Source organism: Mercenaria mercenaria, chromosome 6, assembly GCF_021730395.1.
Source record: "Mercenaria mercenaria strain notata chromosome 6, MADL_Memer_1, whole genome shotgun sequence".
In the NCBI taxonomy this organism is placed as follows: domain Eukaryota; kingdom Metazoa; phylum Mollusca; class Bivalvia; order Venerida; family Veneridae; genus Mercenaria; species Mercenaria mercenaria.
Genome location: NC_069366.1, coordinates 56,703,526 through 56,723,514, shown reverse-complemented (window position 1 = coordinate 56,723,514; position 19,989 = coordinate 56,703,526). Strand labels below are relative to the sequence as shown.

Here is a 19,989-nt window from a genome sequence, read left to right as displayed (position 1 = left end):
ATAAAATGTAACCCCTGCCTCTTCACACAGCATCCCCATAGAATAACACTTCCACCATCAGGTTAATTGAATCCAGTAATTCTAGGCAGATATATGGTTCAGAGAGGTGAATTTTAGTATCATAATATCAGTCTCTTTTAAATATTTCCAGCTGACCTTAAAATATATAGAGATTGCATGTGTTACCTCTTTTTATTGGTACACAAGGGAGATAAGTAATTGAATGAATATTGAATGCAGCTAAAGATTAATTACTGTAATCACTTATAGCTATTGCTTTTATTCCATCATGTCATCTGGTTAAAACATACTGCTTTAATGGTAACGTAGGGAGGTAACGGATAATTACGTATACCTATCAAATGGCTTTTATGTTAAGGTTACGAATGTTTATATGCCGCTAAAAATGGTGTTTGTCTCTGTATAGAAAATCACAAGATGACAGTCTTTGATATTGCCCATGTTTTGTAACTACCAACCATTACATCATACAATTATTCTCATTATTTCTTCTTTTTTATGCTATTTTGAGATGATTATTTACCTATCTGTCATCACTCCAAATGTATACATCTAGACTACATGTCTAGACTAGATCTATAAATAATCTAGATCTTTTCAGTAATTATTTTATGAGTCTGACATCAAAGAGAATCCGTATTTCTTCTATGTTCAAACAAATTTTAGAAAGAACATTTTATACATCTGAAATGTTTTCTTTAACACTTTATATTAACAAATGTAAAATAGTTCCTTAGTTTTGAAACATTAAAAATATATGTCTATGACAATCTTTCACGAGTGGCAATTAAATTAAACGTCACTAGATAAAAGAACAATGTAAAACGAATAATGTGTTGTCTAATTAAAATAAAAAAATTCTCTGGTAAGAATAATATCAGATCCAAAACAATGCGAGGACAAATATTTTCCTGGTAATTTGTTTTGATGCAGAAGTATAATATATAGTGCACAGAAACTTTAATCAGATTGTTTTATTATTCTTGGAAGGAAAGAAAAGAATGGTAAAAATCGATTATTTTATGTGTTTTGTGTACTTTATTTTTTATAATTACTCTATCCCATCTTTGAATAAATATGTAATCAAAACAGCGAATGTTTGCATGCTAGCAGCAGAAGAGACCTTTCATGAAAAAAATCAGTTAAGGCAAGTCTGCTTTTGTTTCGTATGATTGTGTAATATGCTTCTAAAGGATCTTCAAGTAGATTTTATTTAAGAAATGATTTATAGCAAAACCGTGCTTTAACACTATTTATGCACGATGGGCGGTTATACGTCGGGCGTAATAATTTCACGAGGGCGCAGCCCGATTGAAATTATTTGTACGACGTATTACCGCCCGAGTGTATAAATAGTGTTAAAACACGGTTTTGCTATAAATTATTTCGATTCTAATATGCCCTTAATCTAAAACAGTAGATAAAATATAGAAGCGCTCTTCCTTGGTCGCAACAAAAACTTTGACGTCATCGCACGTTAACGTGACGTCATTCTAGCGTGACTGTTTTAACAGAGACCGGTATATTAGAATTACTGTTACAACAGCAGTCTTTGAGTGACGTGCGGCTACCGTAAAAAGAATCTCCGTACTTTGACACAGTCTTAGTATATCTCTGGTTCTTTCAGTTCATTGATCTCATTCAGTATTCCTAAATATATCTCCGTTTGCCCTTTAGATGGGACTATTGGTGCTTGGTTGTTGTGCACCTCCAATAAAAAGACTTAATCAAAACAAGTCTACTATTACATTAGTTGGTACTTGTGCTGTTGCCGCTTCTACGCTCTGTCTAGAGTAGCGCTTGCCTTTGGCTCTTTTCGCTTATTTTATTTCTTAGGTGGAATTTCTTTCCAGTCTTTTCGTTATTTTCCGGTAAACGTACCACGCCATTTGCTTGATGATTCAAGCTCTGCTCTTAATTTTGCAAATACTTAGGTCCATTATTGCCCCACATGGTGTAAGTTTGGTCTAGTTTATTGCATATTTATATGATTTATCCGATACATGTACACTTTTTAAGCTGAGCGCCTATTTTATACAAGAAAACTTGTCTCGTAGCTGAATGTAGTCATTCTCCACCCACTTTCGAACATTGAAAAATTATCAAGTTTATTCTAAGCAGTATATATATGAATTTAGGTTAACTTTTGATACTTTCTAGCATTTGCTTAACATCTTCATGTAATGTTCAGTGTGTATTTTCTTTTTACTTAAATGATAAATTATGAAAATGTAAGGTCACTACATGCAAATCTTTTGTTCGACTAATTAAACGTAGATTTTTGAATAGATTTTTGTGGAAGCATGTCATATTATTTACAACCTGCTTTGTATGTTACAGGTTCTGACCGTATGTGCATGGACATTGTATATGGGAAAATAAACATGAAAAACCAATGCTGTGACACTCTTTGGTTATACTAGCTGTATTTCAGACAGCATAGTAAGAACACCATTGTGCATCTTCTGGACTCGGCTTTCCGTTTTGTGTTTGTATTTGTATGACTCGCCAAATCAGAACACTGACTGAAAAAGGTATGGCTCTTTTTGAGGAGAAAGTCGCAGATTTTCAAAAGAGACTTAAACAGAAATATTCAGAAATATCTGTCATATTGGGCGAGGAAATTTCAACAGATATAAGTGTGGTAAAATTGAATCAGCATGAAGAAAACTTGAAGATATTATTCGAAACATACAAAAATACGGTTCAAACTCTTGATACGTTTCTTGACGCTACCAAAACTGACCAAAGTCGCAAATTACAAGGTGAACTTAGAAAACATTTTGACCATCAAAATGATGAAGTGAATGAATTTTTGTCTTTAATTGAAATTACTAAGCAGCAGTTACTTGAAAAATTAATGAAAAGCTGTCGTGTATCACCAAAACCAAGTTCACCAGACGTTTTAAGTGATATCACCTCTTATATGCTGAAAAAGAACTCATTGTTTCGAGAATCGTTACTTTCAGTGACTCCGCAGAAAATTACTTAGGTTGGAAATCTACATTCAAAAACGTCATAAATGAATTGAGTGTAAACCCTGCTGAAGAAATTGACTTATTAATAAAATGGTTAGGCCCTGAATCACGTAAATATGCAACTTCACTTAAATCGGTCTATATTAAACATCCAGATGAAGGTATAAAGAAAATTTGGCAGCGCCTTGATGAAAGGTATGGATCTCCAGAAGCAGTCTACCAGATTGTTTTGAAAAAACTTGAAAAAATTTCAAAGTTAAACTCATCTGATACAACCAAATGGTACGATTTGGCTGATATTCTGTCAGAAATTGATGCTTTAAAGAATGACATGGCGTATTCAACTGCCCTGGCTTGTTTTGATTCATCCGTTGGTATTATGCCAGTTGTCGCAAAACTGCCATCTAATCTACAAGAAAGGTGGGCAACGAAGGTGTACCACTACAAGGAGGCTCACTCTGTGCTTTATCCTCCCTTTGGTGAATTTTGTAAATTCATTAACGAGCAGTCTAAAATCCGTAATGATCCCAGTCTTCTCCAGGCCGGACCTACTCACAGTCCTGGCCAGTCTAGTCAAAGCAACATAGGTACGAGATACCGAAGGCCAGTGGTAACCAGAAAAACAGATGTATTTAGTGAAAATTCTAGAAATCTTGAAAAATATTGTTTACTACATAGAAGTAATCATAGTTTGAACAAGTGTCGTTTGTTCAAATCAATATCGTTCGAAGAAAGAAAAAAATTCTTGAGTGATCAGAAAATTTGTTTCAGATGTTGCGAATCAAACAAGCATCGTGCTAGTAATTGTAAGGTTAATAATGTAAAGTGTGATTGCGGTAGCACAAGTCATCCTGGTGCAATGCACATTGATCAACAGCAAAGAGGTGTTAGAGATAATTCACAACAAATTGAAATGCAGATGATTCCTAGACATGAGCAACAGGATGGCGGGGAGAGAAAGTCTCAAGTGAACAATAGTTGTACACAAATTTGTAAAAATGATTTCGCTAAATCATGTACCAAACTTGTAGTAGTAAATGTTTGTAGAACTGATAATCCATGTAAAACTGTTAGATGCTATGCAATGATAGATGATCAAAGCAATCCTTCATTAGCAAAACCAGAGTTGTTTGATATGTTGAATATCACTAGTCAAAAATTTAAATACACAATTAATTCTTGTGCAGGTTCCCGTGTTACACACGGTCGCCATGCCAGTGATTGTACTGTTATGTCCGTAGATGGTTCAGTTATTTACTAGTTACCCACACTTATTGAGTGTCCAGATATTCCGGATAACCGGAATGAGATATGTTCTCCACATGATGTAGGATTTCATCCCCACTTATCTCACATAGCAGGTTTCATTCCCAAAATAGATGATGAGGCTCAGATTTTGCTTCTTATTGGTCGAGACCTGGTTGAGGCTCATCATATTCAAGATCAGATCATAGGCCCTCCAGGGGCGCCCTTTGCCCAAAAGTTGGGACTTGGTTGGGTAGTAATTGGCGAGATGTGTTTAGGTAAGGTACACCCTGTAGATCAGGTTAATGTCAACAAGACTCACGTGTTGTACAACGGTCAAGTGTCACTGTTCCCTCCTTGTGAGAATAAGTTTGTTGTTTCAGAAAAGGTCAAGCTTGACATTAATTCCTACGACCCAGTGTTCACCTAAACAGCTAATGATGATAAATTTGGTCCATCTGTAGATGATTTAGAGTTCTTAGACTTGATGGATAAAGGGTTCCGTAAAACTTCAGATGGTAGATGGAGTGCAACCCTACCCTTTCGGTCTTCTAGGTCATGTCTTCCAAATAATAGAACAGATGCTATGCGTAGAGCTAAATCCCTTCATTTTAACTTGATGAAAAATCCTGTCAAGAGAAACCTTATGGTTGAATTTATGGCCAAGATATTTCATAAGGGTCATGCTGAAGTTGCCCCTCCACTTTCTGATAATGAGGAATGCTGGTACTTGCCAGTGTTTGGAGTTTTCCATCCAAAGAAACCAGATCAGATAAGAGCAGTATTTGATTCTTCTGCTCAGTTTCAGGGTGTTTCCTTGAATTCAGTCCTGTTAAGTGGGCCTGACCTGATAAACAACTTGGTAGGTGTTCTTATGAGGTTTAGAACAGAGCTGGTTCCTGCAATAGCTGACATTGAACAAATGTTTTATTGTTTCTTGGTAGAGGAGAAACATAGAAATTTTCTTAGATTTCTGTGGTACAAAGATAATGACCCAAGTAAAGAAATGATAGAGTACCGAATGACCGTACATGTTTTTGGCAACAGTTCGTCACCGGCAGTTGCAATATATGGTTTACTTAGAACAGTTGAGAATTCAGAACCTGATGTTCAACATTTTGTGCGTAAGAACTTTTACGTAGATGATGGTCTCACGTCAAAGTCGTCCCCAGGTCAAATAGTAGATCTTATCAAAAGAACTCAGAAAGATTTAGGTGCCTGTGGCCTACGGCTTCACAAAATTGCATCTAGTAATGTAGAGGTTATGCGTAGTTTTGAAGCTGATGATCTGGCTAAAGACATGAAATGTCTTGACTTCGAAAGTGACATGATGATGTTACCACTTCAGCGTAGCTTAGGCGTTAGTTGGAATCTTGAGCTCGATTGTTTCACATTTAAAGTGGAAAGCTCTGGTCAACCCTTCACGAGACGCGGTATTTTGGCCACAGTGAACAGTTTGTTTGACCCGCTAGGTTTTCTGTCACCTTTTACTATTATTGGAAAGTTGATTCTTAGGGACATAGTGTCTGAGAAATGTGATTGGGATCAACCGGTGCCCTGTAGTATTGAGAGAAGATGGATAGAGTGGAAACATTGTTTAGACATACTCAGTAACTTGAAAATTCCACGCAGTTATTTCAGTATCAGTCTTAGTGAGATCACTCATTTGACACTCCATGTGTTTTCTGATGCTTCAGAACAAGCTATAGCAGCTGTAGGTTACATAGTAGGTCGTACACCTTCTAACATCTGTGTAGGGTTTGTGATGGGCAAGTCTAAGGTAGCTCCCACTAAAGGTCATACTATTCCTCGTCTTGAGCTCTGTGGAGCTGTGTTAGCCACAGAAATTTCCCAGTCCATTACTGATCAGATAGGATTAAAGTTTGACAAGATCAAATACTACACGGATAGTAGAATAGTATTGGGTTATATTCACAATCAGTCAAGACGTTTCCACACATATGTAAGTAATCGTGTCCATAAAATTAGACGTGTTAGTGAGCCTAGTCAGTGGAATTACGTGCCCTCTGAACAAAATCCTGCAGATGTAGGAAGTAGAGGTGTTAGTCCTGTTGCTTTGCAAAAACGTGATTGGTTTTCAGGTCCAGATTTTCTTCATAAACATACCGAGTCAGTTCCAGAGTTTTTCCCTGTAGTAGATCCCGAAACTGACAAAGAGATACGACCCAGTGTATCTGTCAATGCTGTTAGTATTCAGGAATCAGATATGCTTAATAGTAAGAAATTTGAGCAGTTTTCCACATGGTCAAAATTGGTTTTGGCTATTTCTGTACTTAGACATGTAGCTGTGTCCTACAATAGGAGTTTAACCTGCCGTGGTTGGCATTCCGATTGTTTGGCTTCGAAAGATTTAGAGTTCCGAAAACAAACTGAGTCTTTCATCCTTAAGATAGTTCAAAAAGAGTTCTATAGTAATGAGATTCAATGTTTGAAAGGTCAGCATAACCTTAACAAGGATTCTCCCATTTTGACCCTAGATCCATTTCTAGATAACAATGGAATTCTATGTGTAGGAGGTCGCTTGAGTAACAGTGCACTGTCTGATCATCAGAAACACCCTGTTATAGTCCCTGGAAAACATTATGTTGCTAGGCTTTTAGTTGGTCATTTTCACAGTCTAGTTAAACACCAAGGTCGTCATTTAACAGAAAGTGCTGTCAGAGATGCAGGCTTTTGGGTTATAGGTGGTAAGCGGTTAGTCACCTCCCTGATTTTTCAGTGCGTCACATGTAAAAAACTTAGAGGCAAATTTTTAGGGCAAAAGATGTCTAATCTTCCTGTTGATAGGGTCCAACAAGCTGCCCCTTTTACTTACGTAGGTGTTGATGTGTTTGGCCCTTGGTCATTGGTTTCCAGGCGAACTCGTGGTTGGCAAGCAAGTTCAAAAAGATGGGCAGTATTGTTCACTTGCCTTGCCATTAGAGCAGTCCACATAGAGGTTATTGACGAGATGTCTTCGTCATCTTTCATTAACGCCCTACGTAGGTTTGTTTCTCTAAGGGGGGCTGTAAAACAGTTTCGATCAGATCGTGGCACAAATTTTGTCGGTGCAACAGATTTTCTTGGCATAGAGGCAATAAATGTTGAGGATAGCCCCATGAGGAATTTCACACAATCACAAGGTTTTCAGTGGGTCTTCAACCCTCCTCATGCGTCACACATGGGTGGTTCTTGGGAGAGGTTAATTGGGATAGCTCGTAGAATCTTAGAGTCAATGATAAGGACAGTCACTACTTTAACACATGATGTGTTGGTCACCCTCATGGCCGAGATTACTGCCATAATCAATTCCCGACCACTTGTTCCAGTTTCTAACGACCCAGATAATCCAGAAGTATTAAGTCCTTCTATGTTACTTACTTCTAAGGTTGTGTATGATACCATTTGTGTGGGTGATCTAGATGTTAAGTCCCTTTATGGTGTACAATGGAAAAGGGTCCAGTACCTTGCTGAGCAATTCTGGGGTAAATGGAGAAGAGAGTATTTGAATACTCTACAAAATCGTAGGAAATGGAATTATGAACAACAACCTCTCTGTGTAAATGACATTGTTTTGCTTAAGGACAGAGATGTGAACAGAATTTCATGGCCTATGGCCAGAGTTACTAGAGTTTTTCCAAGTAAGGATGAAAAAATTCGTACAGTACAAATCATTGTGTTTAATGATGGAAAACAGAGTACATATGTAAGGCCTGTTCATGAACTTATTCTCCTTGTAAAAGCAGAAAAGTAGATATATAATTATAGGCTGACGGTGCAGTGTTAAATGTACTTCAAAGGTATAAATAAACATTTTATTTGCAGTTATATTACTTTGCAGTTGGTACTCAAAATTTGGATTAATCTGTGTATACATACTTGAAAGAACTCTGTGTACCTATTATACTTAATATGTAGAATTATAATTTCGGTATGTACCTTTAGACATTGTTATTGATCATTTTGTATGCAGTGTTTCAAAGGCTTTAAATTTTCAATCTACAATTACAAGTCTACCTTGAAATTGAAAATATTGTTCGGATAAATTTCATTTAGGCTTAAGCTTTTTAGGTTATATGTTTGGATAAATTATATTCTTTTTTGTTTATTGATATCTTTATAGATATCAGGCGGGGAGTGTGCTGTTGCCGCTTCTACGCTCTGTCTAGAGTAGCGCTTGCCTTTGGCTCTTTTCGCTTATTTTATTTCTTAGGTGGAATTTCTTTCCGGTCTTTTCGTTATTTTCCGGTAAACGTGCCACGCCATTTGCTTGATGATTCAAGCTCTTAATTTTGCAAATACTTAGGTCCATTATTGCCCCACATGGTGTAAGTTTGGTCTAGTTTATTGCATATTTATATGATTTATCCGATACATGTACACTTTTTAAGCTGAGCGCCTATTTTATACAAGAAAACTTGTCTCGTAGCTGAATGTAGTCATTCTCCACCCACTTTCGAACATTGAAAAATTATCAAGTTTATTCTAAGCAGTATATATATGAATTTAGGTTAACTTTTGATACTTTCTAGCATTTGCTTAACATCTTCATGTAATGTTCAGTGTGTATTTTCTTTTTACTTAAATGATAAATTATGAAAATGTAAGGTCACTACATGCAAATCTATTGTTCGACTAATTAAACGTAGATTTTTGAATAGATTTTTGTGGAAGCATGTCATGTTATTTACAACCTGCTTTGTATGTTACAGGTTCTTACCGTATGTGCATGGACATTGTATATGGGAAAATAAACATGAAAAACCAATGCTGTGACACTCTTTGGTTATACTAGCTGTATTTCAGACAGCATAGTACTGTTCTCTGGGTACAAAGGATGTTTTAGTCTTATAGCTTTGAATTCATAGTTCATTTACAGGTAGTGGTAGTGTTTACAAGAGTAAGCAAACATATCTTAGCCTATAAAAAATGATGAACATTCAACAGGTAAAGCCACGTCCGAAAAACGCAGCCTTCTCAAAGCGCAACCCAAAGCACGTGAACGTGCGCAAGACTGACTAGCACACATGCACAAACACACGCACATCATGTACAGATCAATAAAGGAAGGCAGTGGAGCGACGCCTTGGAACGTTCAGTGGCAAAATCGCCACTAAAGAGCTTAAAGCGATGTACACATAACCTTACCTTAAAGTCATGGTTAGTAGTTTATTCATTTACACAGGACAGTATATAAGCATTATGCTCTGCGAAGTCATGTTTGGTACATGTACTGTCTTTATTTAAATTTCTGTATTACGATCGAGAATGCTCAAAATTGTTTTTTTTTTTTAGAAAAACACGTTATTTCCATTCAGTATTGTTGTTGGATGTACGGGTATTGCTGGCTTTAACTTAACATAAAATCAAAAAGAGCAAAAACAGTTAGAGCAATAACCAAAATATTGAATTATCAGAAGAAATGTTTTCTGAAAGGATTTGCATATCAGAAAAAGAGATCACATAGGACCCCTCTTGGAAAATTATTTATACAGTCTAGATAAATATCTGCTTTTCACTAATTTACATATAAATTGAAATGCTACTTTAGAAGACCTAACATCTGTTTCATGTTTTGGTATGCAAGTGTTTCCGTTAGGCATACATGCAATACTATAAGACATTTAAAATTTTTTGTAATTACATACAGAATGATTATGTCTTCGACTAATATACATGTATAAAGATATTTTAGAAGTAATGCTTCGAGTTTGGATTAATTAAGCAATTTTAACATAACTTTATTTCATTTGTTTGCTTGATGTAAACTGTTGCGCTTAGTCTAAGATATATTGTAAGTTAGACAGTTCTTTTAATACAGAAAAAATCGAATCAAACGAAAATAAGACAGGAAGAGACCAAGAGAGCAATATAAACAGTCATCGGCAGACGTAAAACTATTTCACCACTAAAATGCACTTTTATTGGCAAAAACAAACTTCTGTGATTAAAACCTTTAAAGCCTAATAGCTGACAATATTTACCAACCAAAGAAAAGGAGCAAAGAGGCCGTAAAACAATAATGAGTGTTGTAATTCACCATATGAAAAGTGTCACTTATTAATACATACGTGAAATAAATCCGTAAAAATACATTGTTCGATTAATAGATATCTTGAAATATATATTGGATAACATTCAAAACTTGAAATGAATTATGTAGATGGATGCCGGCAAATAGATGAACTAGTACCGAATCTGTTTGTCATTATTGTTTTTAGTTGCATATTGTACACCTACAATATTTTTGCAGGTTTGAATAGCTTTATTTTATTGCAGAATACGAATGGCTTGATAACGTCTTGACAAAAAATAACAAACCATTTTACAAAGAAAAGGTCCATTTTCCACTGGGAATGGAAAATAAAAGTACAACTGACCGACATCTTTCCTTGGCGCAAAAATGATTTTCTCGGTAATTAAAGCGCCGTGATATCTTTATTTGCAGAATGATTCTATTTGTGCTTCGAATTAGTGTGGAATTAAGTGTATCACAGCGTTGTTGGAAACCAGATTGAACATATCGGATACAAATGAGCCGTGCCATGAGAAAACCAACATAGTGGGTTTGCGACCAGCAAGGATCCAGACCAGCCTGCGCATCCGCGCAGTCTGGTCAGGATCCATGCTGTTCGCTAACAGTTTCTTTAATTGCAACAGGCTTTGAAAGCGAACAGCATGGATCCTGACCAGACTGCGCGGATGCGCAGGCTGGTCTGGATCCATGCTGGTCGCAAACCCACTATGTTGGTTTTCTCATGGCACGGCTCAAATTAACAAAGAGAAATCTTTAGAGAAGCTGGAAAGGTGACAACGCAGCTTTTAGGGGCGGATTTTCGCGCTACCATAGTCAGAAGTATACTTCTGAAAATCATAGAATCCTTATTATATTCCTAAGCATACTGAAATGATGTTTCTCAGCTGCAGAAAACAATTCCATTCATGAACATTGCGGATGGATCATCAATGATAAAGCAGTCCGCCTGCATTCAAACTGACAATTCTGTCAATGTAATGATATGGTAGTCCGGCTCGTTGTAAATCACTATATCATGGTAACTACAATGGTATCCGTGTGTTTGGATCTGTCCAGTATGGCCGCTCAAAACAAAACAAAAACAAACAAAAAACAATGGAACATAAGGTAAGTTTTTAAAAATATTTTTTCTTTAAATTCTATTACTAAGGTTTGTTAAGTAACCCTGACAATGTCCACCAAAAAATGATCGCCATACTGAAAGTGCGATCTGAATGGCATTAACTTTAACAAGTCTTCTAAACTCATATGAATTGTTCAGATTCGTATCAGGTTTTCTAAAAATTAAACTATTTTGACTTAATGAGTGTGATTATACTTAACGATAATCTCTGGTATAAATTTTATCAACTGTGATATGTACAAAACACGTAGATGCTGAAAAGGACGTAGTAGACGGTTTGGATAACAAGTGTATACCGGTTTGGATAATTTAGTCTCTTTGGATGTTTGCGGTTTGGACTTATATTGTAACTGTGAGTATTAGTTTCTAACTTAAGTTTGCATTGAAAACGTAATCGGTAAGTTAACATGTTCAAATACGTCTTTTGACAAACGAAGAATGGCCATGTTTCACTTGTCGTTAGATTTTTTATAAATTTATATGCTTATAAAATGAGATAAATACTCATTTGTTGGTCATGCCAAACGAAACATCCCGTTGAATGATATCTGTAAACTGTAAAGGGGAAGGTTTTAGGTATGCCAGAAATATGTTAAAAGATTTAATATTTAGTAGTTGCTATATAGGGCTAGCAGAGTTTATCTCATCACATTTCCATGCGAACTACAAGTTATACTTCCATGTGGTGATTTTGCTAATGGCAGTTTCAATGCGATGCCGAACTGTTTATCTGTTTTTTTTTTACGTTATCTATACATTAAGGTTTATTTATGATGTTTTGTGCGTACACATTCATGCATGAGATCATAACAGTAAACAGGTGTGTGAGGTTTTAATCCATTCCAGCTAGTGGTTGCTGAGATACCTGCGTACATACAAAAACATTACACAACTTTCCAGAAAGGCGTATAACTTTGTTAACAAGCGAACTAAAGTTATGGAACATGTGCGTTACATGCCAGATAATCACGGTGAACAAAATAAACCATAATTCATGTGTAATTGGACAAAAATTCACAGAAAGAAATTCCGAAATTCAGCTAAATGTCAGTAGAGTTAACCTAGTTTTATAACTCCTGGCAATACGTGCATGCTATGTCCTCTTCATGCTAACAAAGAAATGATGTTTACCAACAAAAAAAGTTAGGCAAGATTTCCCGGAAGCACAGAGCACACTTAAGGTAGTTCTGCACGTCCGGGTCGAAGTTATTTTTACAGTGTAGAATTTGATTAAACCCTGAATTTTCAAAACTTCAGAATATACTTAGAAAATTCAGCAAATAAAAATGATAGGATTGTGCGCTTTATTTCTGCTAGACAAATTTGAACAATTATGAGCTCATGCATTTTTCATAATGTAATAGAAAAAGTAGAAACTTCACAGGTCGCTCAACACGACAAAAACGAAAATGTTGCAGGCTCGATAGTGGAAATGCATGCTACCGTCTACGCACTCTAGCCCCGGGTTGAGCAGAACTCAACATCTACACATGCTAAAAGTACAAAAAAGCAATTTAGAGACATCCGCAGATGTATTCAAACGACGATGAACATGGAACCTTCAATGATACACGGGTTGCGGCGTGTAATACCATGAAAGCCTGTGAGAAAAGCACAACTTTCATAGTATTTTCGCGAATAGAGAGTTTTCTATAATGTCGATTTTAATGAAACTTCTCTATAATGTGGTGAAACAAAATGTATAGGTCCGTGTGCAATATCATATCTTAACTTTAGAAAGATAGTAACAGTTTCATTGAAATAAATTTACTCACGTATTGCCATTAATGCATAAAATGATTTCCATTTCCGTATGCCGAATCCAGACTTTATTCTACGTTTTCCGGAAAAATTGACGTTACGCCATCATTTCCGGTTTATCAAACGTGCAGAACTACCTTAAAAAGTTTTCTTTGACAGAAAATGTAGGAGGGGTAGAGTACTTTTGGTTGTGTGACAGACGGACAATTGGACAGACGCAGGATTTAAACCTTTTATCCATCCTGGGCAATGCATTGGAACGAGTCGTCTTTAGGCCATTCAAACTGACCATTTTATGCCTGTTAACTTACATTTTACATTAGACTCAACTCGTACGGCCTGTTTCTTGTTCCATATTGTATACATTTTATTCCCATAGTATGCCTGGATTGTAATTTGAATCTAAAAATTATTTTAAGGTCAATGTTGCATTTTGTGAAAAGTTTTAAGGACAATCAGTTCAATTAAATATTTCGGGAAAGAAACTATGAAATTTTATAAATTTCCCTTCTACGATTTAACACTAGTTGTTTGTTATTTTGGCAGAAAAACAAACCACAGACATAGTCCAAAAAGACTCGAATATAAACTTCCACGATCCAGTGATTCTAAGTCATAAACCAGAACATAAAAAACATGAGACAAAGACTAAAAGAATTGTTACTTAAATAATTGGCCACTCTTCAATATAATCATTCCTTATCTGGACAAAATAAGCAACTATCAGACGAGAACCGAACGAGATTGGTTTTAAAATTGATCAGTTGAATGCACCTGGCAGGAAATGTAAAGTGTATATTCATTCATATTGGAAATATGATTTTTGCAGCCTTTCTTGCTTACTGTAGCTTCTTCAGCTTAAACATTCTAATAAGGTTCTAACTGTTAAATCAAACACCATTGTAAAAACTCCTGTTTTTGCAAACTTTAATCTACTGTGGAATCATTAATATTAGTATGGATTAATTTTCGTTGATTTCGTGATTGCCTTTTAATCCACGAAATTAATACTGAATAATACACACAATCCCCAGAAGTTTTATCTCCGAAAGTTGAAATTCACGAATTTATATCCCCACAAAAGAAATGCTTTGATCAAAACTATGAAATTTCATGCCAACGAAATTGTAATTTTAGATATAGACGTGTTCGATTTCGCAGTTACAACTGCCCGCAAAGCAGAGGAGTCTCGAGCACAAGATCTTTAATGAATGTCCCTGTAATGTTGTTTTAACATAACTTAATGTCATTTCAGTATTGCATGAAGTTGAATACCGTTAAATAATGCCTTGAGTTCTTGCTCACCTTAGTAATGAAACAATAAGAATCTTAGTACCAGCTATTTATTACATATACAACGACTGCAAACTGAGAGAGTTCTGCACGTTCGGGTCAATTTTTTTCTACAATGTATAATTGGATTAAACCCTGTTTTATTTAAACCCTTCAGAATATACTTAGAAATTTTGGCAAATAAAACTGACATGATCGTGTGACTGTTTTTTTCTTTTTCTTTTTTTTTCCTTTTTTTTTTTTGCTAGACAGATTTTGAAAAAGTTTGACCTCCGATTTATCAAACATACAGAACTAATTTAAGATTTCATATTTATTAATTTACTTGTAAATATGTAGGCTGAATGTAACAATATTAAAAAAATCAACCTGAGAGGGATGGCACTTACTTAACGATGGAATCCCACTATGCCATTTGAAGCAGTAAATCTGGATAATCTGGATAGTACACAATTTTATCTGCTTTATTATTATTTATGAAAATCGTCGAAATGAAATAATTCTTCGTCAGTGGAATCATTATTAAGGCAAATTTAAATATCACCATTTTTACACAAAAACAGCACATTCAAAGGTGCTTGCTGCAGACATTGTAAGCACAAATCTGAAAACGGCTAGTTATATGATTTGAATACATAAGATAAAAGCAAATTAAATGTATTAAGTTATTAACCGTTCAATATAAGATTACTCAGGCATTTCAGAAAGAAATGGGTCTTTGACAGACGTTTGATATAGAAGCAGAACAATTCTCTATATATCTACGAATACAACTTCAGTGAGTACATTACGATATATTTCTGCACTTCCATTTGTGAGCGCATATCATTCACATATCGTCTCTCAACGGGTAAATCGTATTTCAAAGCTAACAAGTACGAAAGTTGCTGCAAGATGCAGCAAAAGGAAACTCCGCGCCAAACAAAGCAGTGTATATAGTACTGATAGGATACTTGTATCTTTGTTGTAGAACCTAGGCAAACAGACATGCTGATGGAGTTTCATAAAAGTTGCAGAAAAAACATTGTCTTTATAGTGTGAGATGATTTTCATTGTTATATATAGTGGCCTAATTATTGACTGATCAGGACCCATATGCGAAACTGACTTCTAAGTTTCGGTATATTGGATGAAATGTATTGTAGACACTCGGTTCTGCTTAAGTTCAGACTTACGCAGTTGTTCATCCGAAATGACTGAGTTACAAACTTAGCTCAGATGTTATCAAGACCATTATTCTGATAAATGTCTAATCAGGAATGTGGGCTCTATATGATACTTTCAAGTTAAATGATAAGGAAGGACTAAGATGTACAATGAATGAAACACAACAAACATCATTTTATCCCGCCTAGGGACGTGTAACTCACAGTTTAAAAGGAACAAGAAAATTATATCAAAGTGTTGTATGTTGACGATTACGTTGTTGTATTTACTTAGAGGGTATTTATGTTGTTGTTGTTGTTTTCTTCACCTCCTTCTTAGGAGAACAGCTTCTGAATACGCAGCAATGAATATTGACTAAACACTGCTATAAACACATTTTCCACTTTATATAGTTATATAGTTATATACTGATCAACTGGTATTTTGGAAGGACAGACGGTCAATGTTGTGCAGTCAGCCACCTCTCAAGAAAGACCATTGTTCTAATATTGCTAAAGAACCTACATTGAGATAATAGAGCAAGGATACTTTAAAATGCAAGTCACCTTGGTTCAAAGACCAGTTTTGACTTGCCTTATTGTTAGGTGACATTTGTAAAAGGTTTGACTATAATTATGCATATCAAACATCAAACACATAGATACTTAACTTAAAAAAATAATCAAAGTATAAAACTAAAAATATAAGACACTGTCTATGGATGTTTGTGTTCCAGACGTACGTACTGTGTAATAAGGTTGGTGTTGATTACCGAAAGAGTAATGTAGTATGTTTAAACAAAATAATATCCCTATGGTTAATATCGTTAATGCATTTTACCACTCAGACTTCAAATATAATGTGTTAATTAAATGCTGATGATATTAGTAATAACTATAAGGTAAAATATTCTAGTTGTTAATAACACAGTATTAACTTTCTATTGTTGTTAAATATCGATGACATTATTTATTTCTGTAATATCAAAGATTAATACACATTTCAGTGTTACACAATTTCAGCACTCGTATGTATAGAACAAAACTTGCGACCCTTTCCGTTGTACGGACAGAGTAGTAGATTTTTACATTTGGTACTTATACCGGTTTATCAGTCTCCTTTAACGTACTTTTTCCTGTTAATTTTCATTTTCATATTATAGTAATTATATTTAACGAAGATCCAAGACTTACTTAAGTAGATACAGTTTTTCAAATAAATAATCATTGATTTCTTACCTCCCTTTATTCTTTTCTTTAATTCCTAAATAAGAGTTTTTTTGGGGAAACTTATAAGTTTCTATAAGTAGCGCGGGTTTTTTTAAGTTGAAAGTATATTTTGGCGGGTGTACGTCGATTGTATTGTTTACGTAAACGTCAATTCTGTGATTCCATATAACGTTACTTCTCTTATGTTTTTGTTAGCCAGAATAAATGCAAAAAAATCTACACGGCCTGTAAACACTGGCTCGTCCTCTTTGAGGAGATGAGTTGAAAAAAGAGCCAATGATACTTCCGAGGAGGCGCTAATGACCGGAACTTTATGCAGAATGTAAACAAAGGAGAAGGGTAAGTTGATTTTTTCCTTCCTCACATAAATGCCAGGCCCTATTTCCAAAAATAGCCAATGTAGTTCCACTCAGACATGATTATACCTTTTATATATGCAGGCCATTTTGCAAGGTAATTGCATTCCTTGACGTGAGAACTTTTAAAAGTTGGAAAATAGAGCAAGTTCAAACCGAAAGTAGATATTTTCCCATATATTTCGCCCTAATTTACACAAATTTAAGATTTTATAATCACTGCATCAATCTTGCTGAAAAGCATATCTTAATACTGCATGACTTATGTGATATATTAGCGTGTTTATTGCATACATGTGCATTTACCACCATGTGGAGGAGCCACCGCCGCAGAGGAGGCGCAAAAAACCCGGAGTTGGACCCAAAACCCCCTTGAAAGAGATATTTAAATGTATAGAATTCTCAATACAAAAGCTTTTCAGGGTTTCCCATGGTTGTGAGAAACATGTGTGGCTGTATTGAAACAAGATATATCCTAAAAATGTTTTCGATTATTTAGACTCTCTTTTCTTTTGATTGTGTAATGAGGGCTACATGGCGTTATAAATTTATAATTATGATATTTTTTGAAAGGAATTTCCTAGCTTAACGGTTTTGTATTTATGCAAGTAGTTTTAAACTTTGTGGTAGTCTTGAAAGGGAAATTGCAAATGTGCTTGATGGGTACTTACAAATGCTAAAAAAATTTTTTTTTGTCTATTGAAAATTGTGTAATGCGATTACGTATAATTGAAAATGCTAAAACTCCAATACTCCCAGATTTTCTAACGAAAACCCTAAAAACTGAAAATTTTTTTTATTCCCGGTTGAACCAAGTATTAAGTTTTTTTCTTTCCTTGTCCTTTGCCACGTTTATGTACAGGAAAGTCATATTAATTTTTTAATATATTTACTATAATCGGGGTTTGTAATAGGCTTCATCTGTTGAGGAAATATTTGCGTCAACTTTTTTTTAAAATTAATGTTACGTAGTAAAAAATGGTTATTGATCTTTAAATGAGTTACGGGTTTAAAAATTATAAATACTTTTTAATTTTTATTAAAAAATTTTTGTAGGAGCTGTATGTTGTACAGTCCATGGTAACATAATGTTAAAATACTGTGGCTATAAAAGTTGCTCTTTTTAACCCAAAAAAGACGTTTTAAAAATTACGCGTTGCAAATAATTTAAGTAATTTGAAAACTTTTCTTCCAATAAGATTAAAAAATTATTTAGAAATTGATTATATAAACTCTAAAAAAAAAGGCCCAATATGCGCTATAAAAAAAAAAGAATTGCATCCCCTTAAAAAGAGACCGCCGTTTGCAGCGTTTCGTGTTAATTTGTTTGTTTTTAGATTGCATGTTAGTTTTTTTTAAGCAGGTATCCTTTCCTTGAAATTTGACGGTATAAAAGTATGTTTTTGGGCATTAGAAAATCCCTTAAAAGCGGCTTTTAAACGTTTTTAGTTCGCCAAACCAAAGTGTCGTGTCGTGTAAACATAAAAGAAAAGGTTGACCCTTTGGAATCCCCTCCCCTATTAAAATTAATAATATTTACAATATTTTTTCATTTCACAAAAAAAAAATTTTTAGGGTAGAATGATGAAGTAGGGGAAATTTTTTGTCTTAAATAGTAGTTTGGAAAAAAGTCAATAGTTTATTCTTCTCCCTTTTTCATTTTCGTATTACCAAACTGCGGCTCCCACATATTAGGGGACCAAACACTGTGTATTATTATTTACTGAATAGGTACTTTTTAAAACCCGGGGGGGGGGGGGGGGGAAACCAAATTTTATCCCCGCCTGACAAAACGGGGGGATGGGATTAAATGGCGTTGTCCTCTTAGTGCGTAGTCCGTCTGTCCGCAGACTTTCTCGTAACTGGCAGGTAGAATTTCACGAAACTTGAAATAAACGTAGGCCTAAACCAAAATACTGCGATGATGGCCGTCATCTTTTTTTGAATTAGTTAATTTCCCTTAGAGTTATTGCCCTTGATTTGATAAAAATGCCAAAAAATGTCCGTCCGCAACCATTTCTCAGTAACTATCAGGTAGAATTTCATAAAATTTGAAATAAACATGCACCAACATATTGTGATGATGCCGTAAATTTATTTTTTGATTGGTCAATTTCCCTCAGAGTTACTGCCCTTGATTTAATAAAAAATCCTCGTCCTGCAGACTTTTCTCAGTAAAAGCTGGTAGAATTTCATGAAACTTGAAATAATTTTAACCAAACTAATTAGATTATCCCTGTTTTTTGGGTTTTAAATTGGTCAATTTTCCTTAGAGTTATTGCCTTTTAATTCTTTAAACATGTACAGATTTGTTCAAAACCACACCTACCACCTTGCTTCCCCCCCCCCCCCCCCCCCCCCCCCCCCCCCCCCCCCCCCCCCCCCCCCCCCCCCCCCCGCACAAAAAAAAATTCATTCCTTTTCATTATTTTTTCTGACCTTTCTTGGATATTTATAAACATGCAAAGTTGAACGTTCCCCCACATCACTCCCCCACCCCGCTGAGTCATGCCCACCCACCCGTCATACATTACCCCCCCCCACCACACCCCACCACCACCACCACCGCCCCCCATTTTTTTTCTTCCTTTTTAATTTTCAATAAATATTTTAAATCAACATGTAAATATTTTGTACCCTCACCCGGTCACCCTCGCCACCACAACCCTTTATTAAACTTTTCGTCTTTTACGCCGATCTTCATTAAAAGTCTGCTGACAGATTTGTTATTATTGTTTACATGTTTTTTCGTTTGTCACCATTAAACCCCTTTCATCCAAGAGTGTAAATTTCTTGTCCG

At 35.3% G+C, this 19,989-nt stretch overlaps 1 protein-coding gene across 1 annotated transcript; it reads left to right on the top strand.

Annotated features, from left to right (window-relative positions):
- Positions 1-1,905: 1,905 nt before the first annotated feature.
- LOC123550418 (uncharacterized) lies at positions 1,906-7,998 on the top strand. Its single transcript, XM_053546831.1, has 3 exons — positions 1,906-1,977; positions 2,362-4,222; positions 4,709-7,998. The coding sequence occupies exons 2-3, from the start codon at positions 3,331-3,333 to the stop codon at positions 7,996-7,998; spliced, it is 4,182 nt and encodes a 1,393-aa protein (XP_053402806.1). The 5' UTR covers positions 1,906-1,977; positions 2,362-3,330.
- The last annotated feature ends 11,991 nt before the right edge of the window (positions 7,999-19,989 follow it).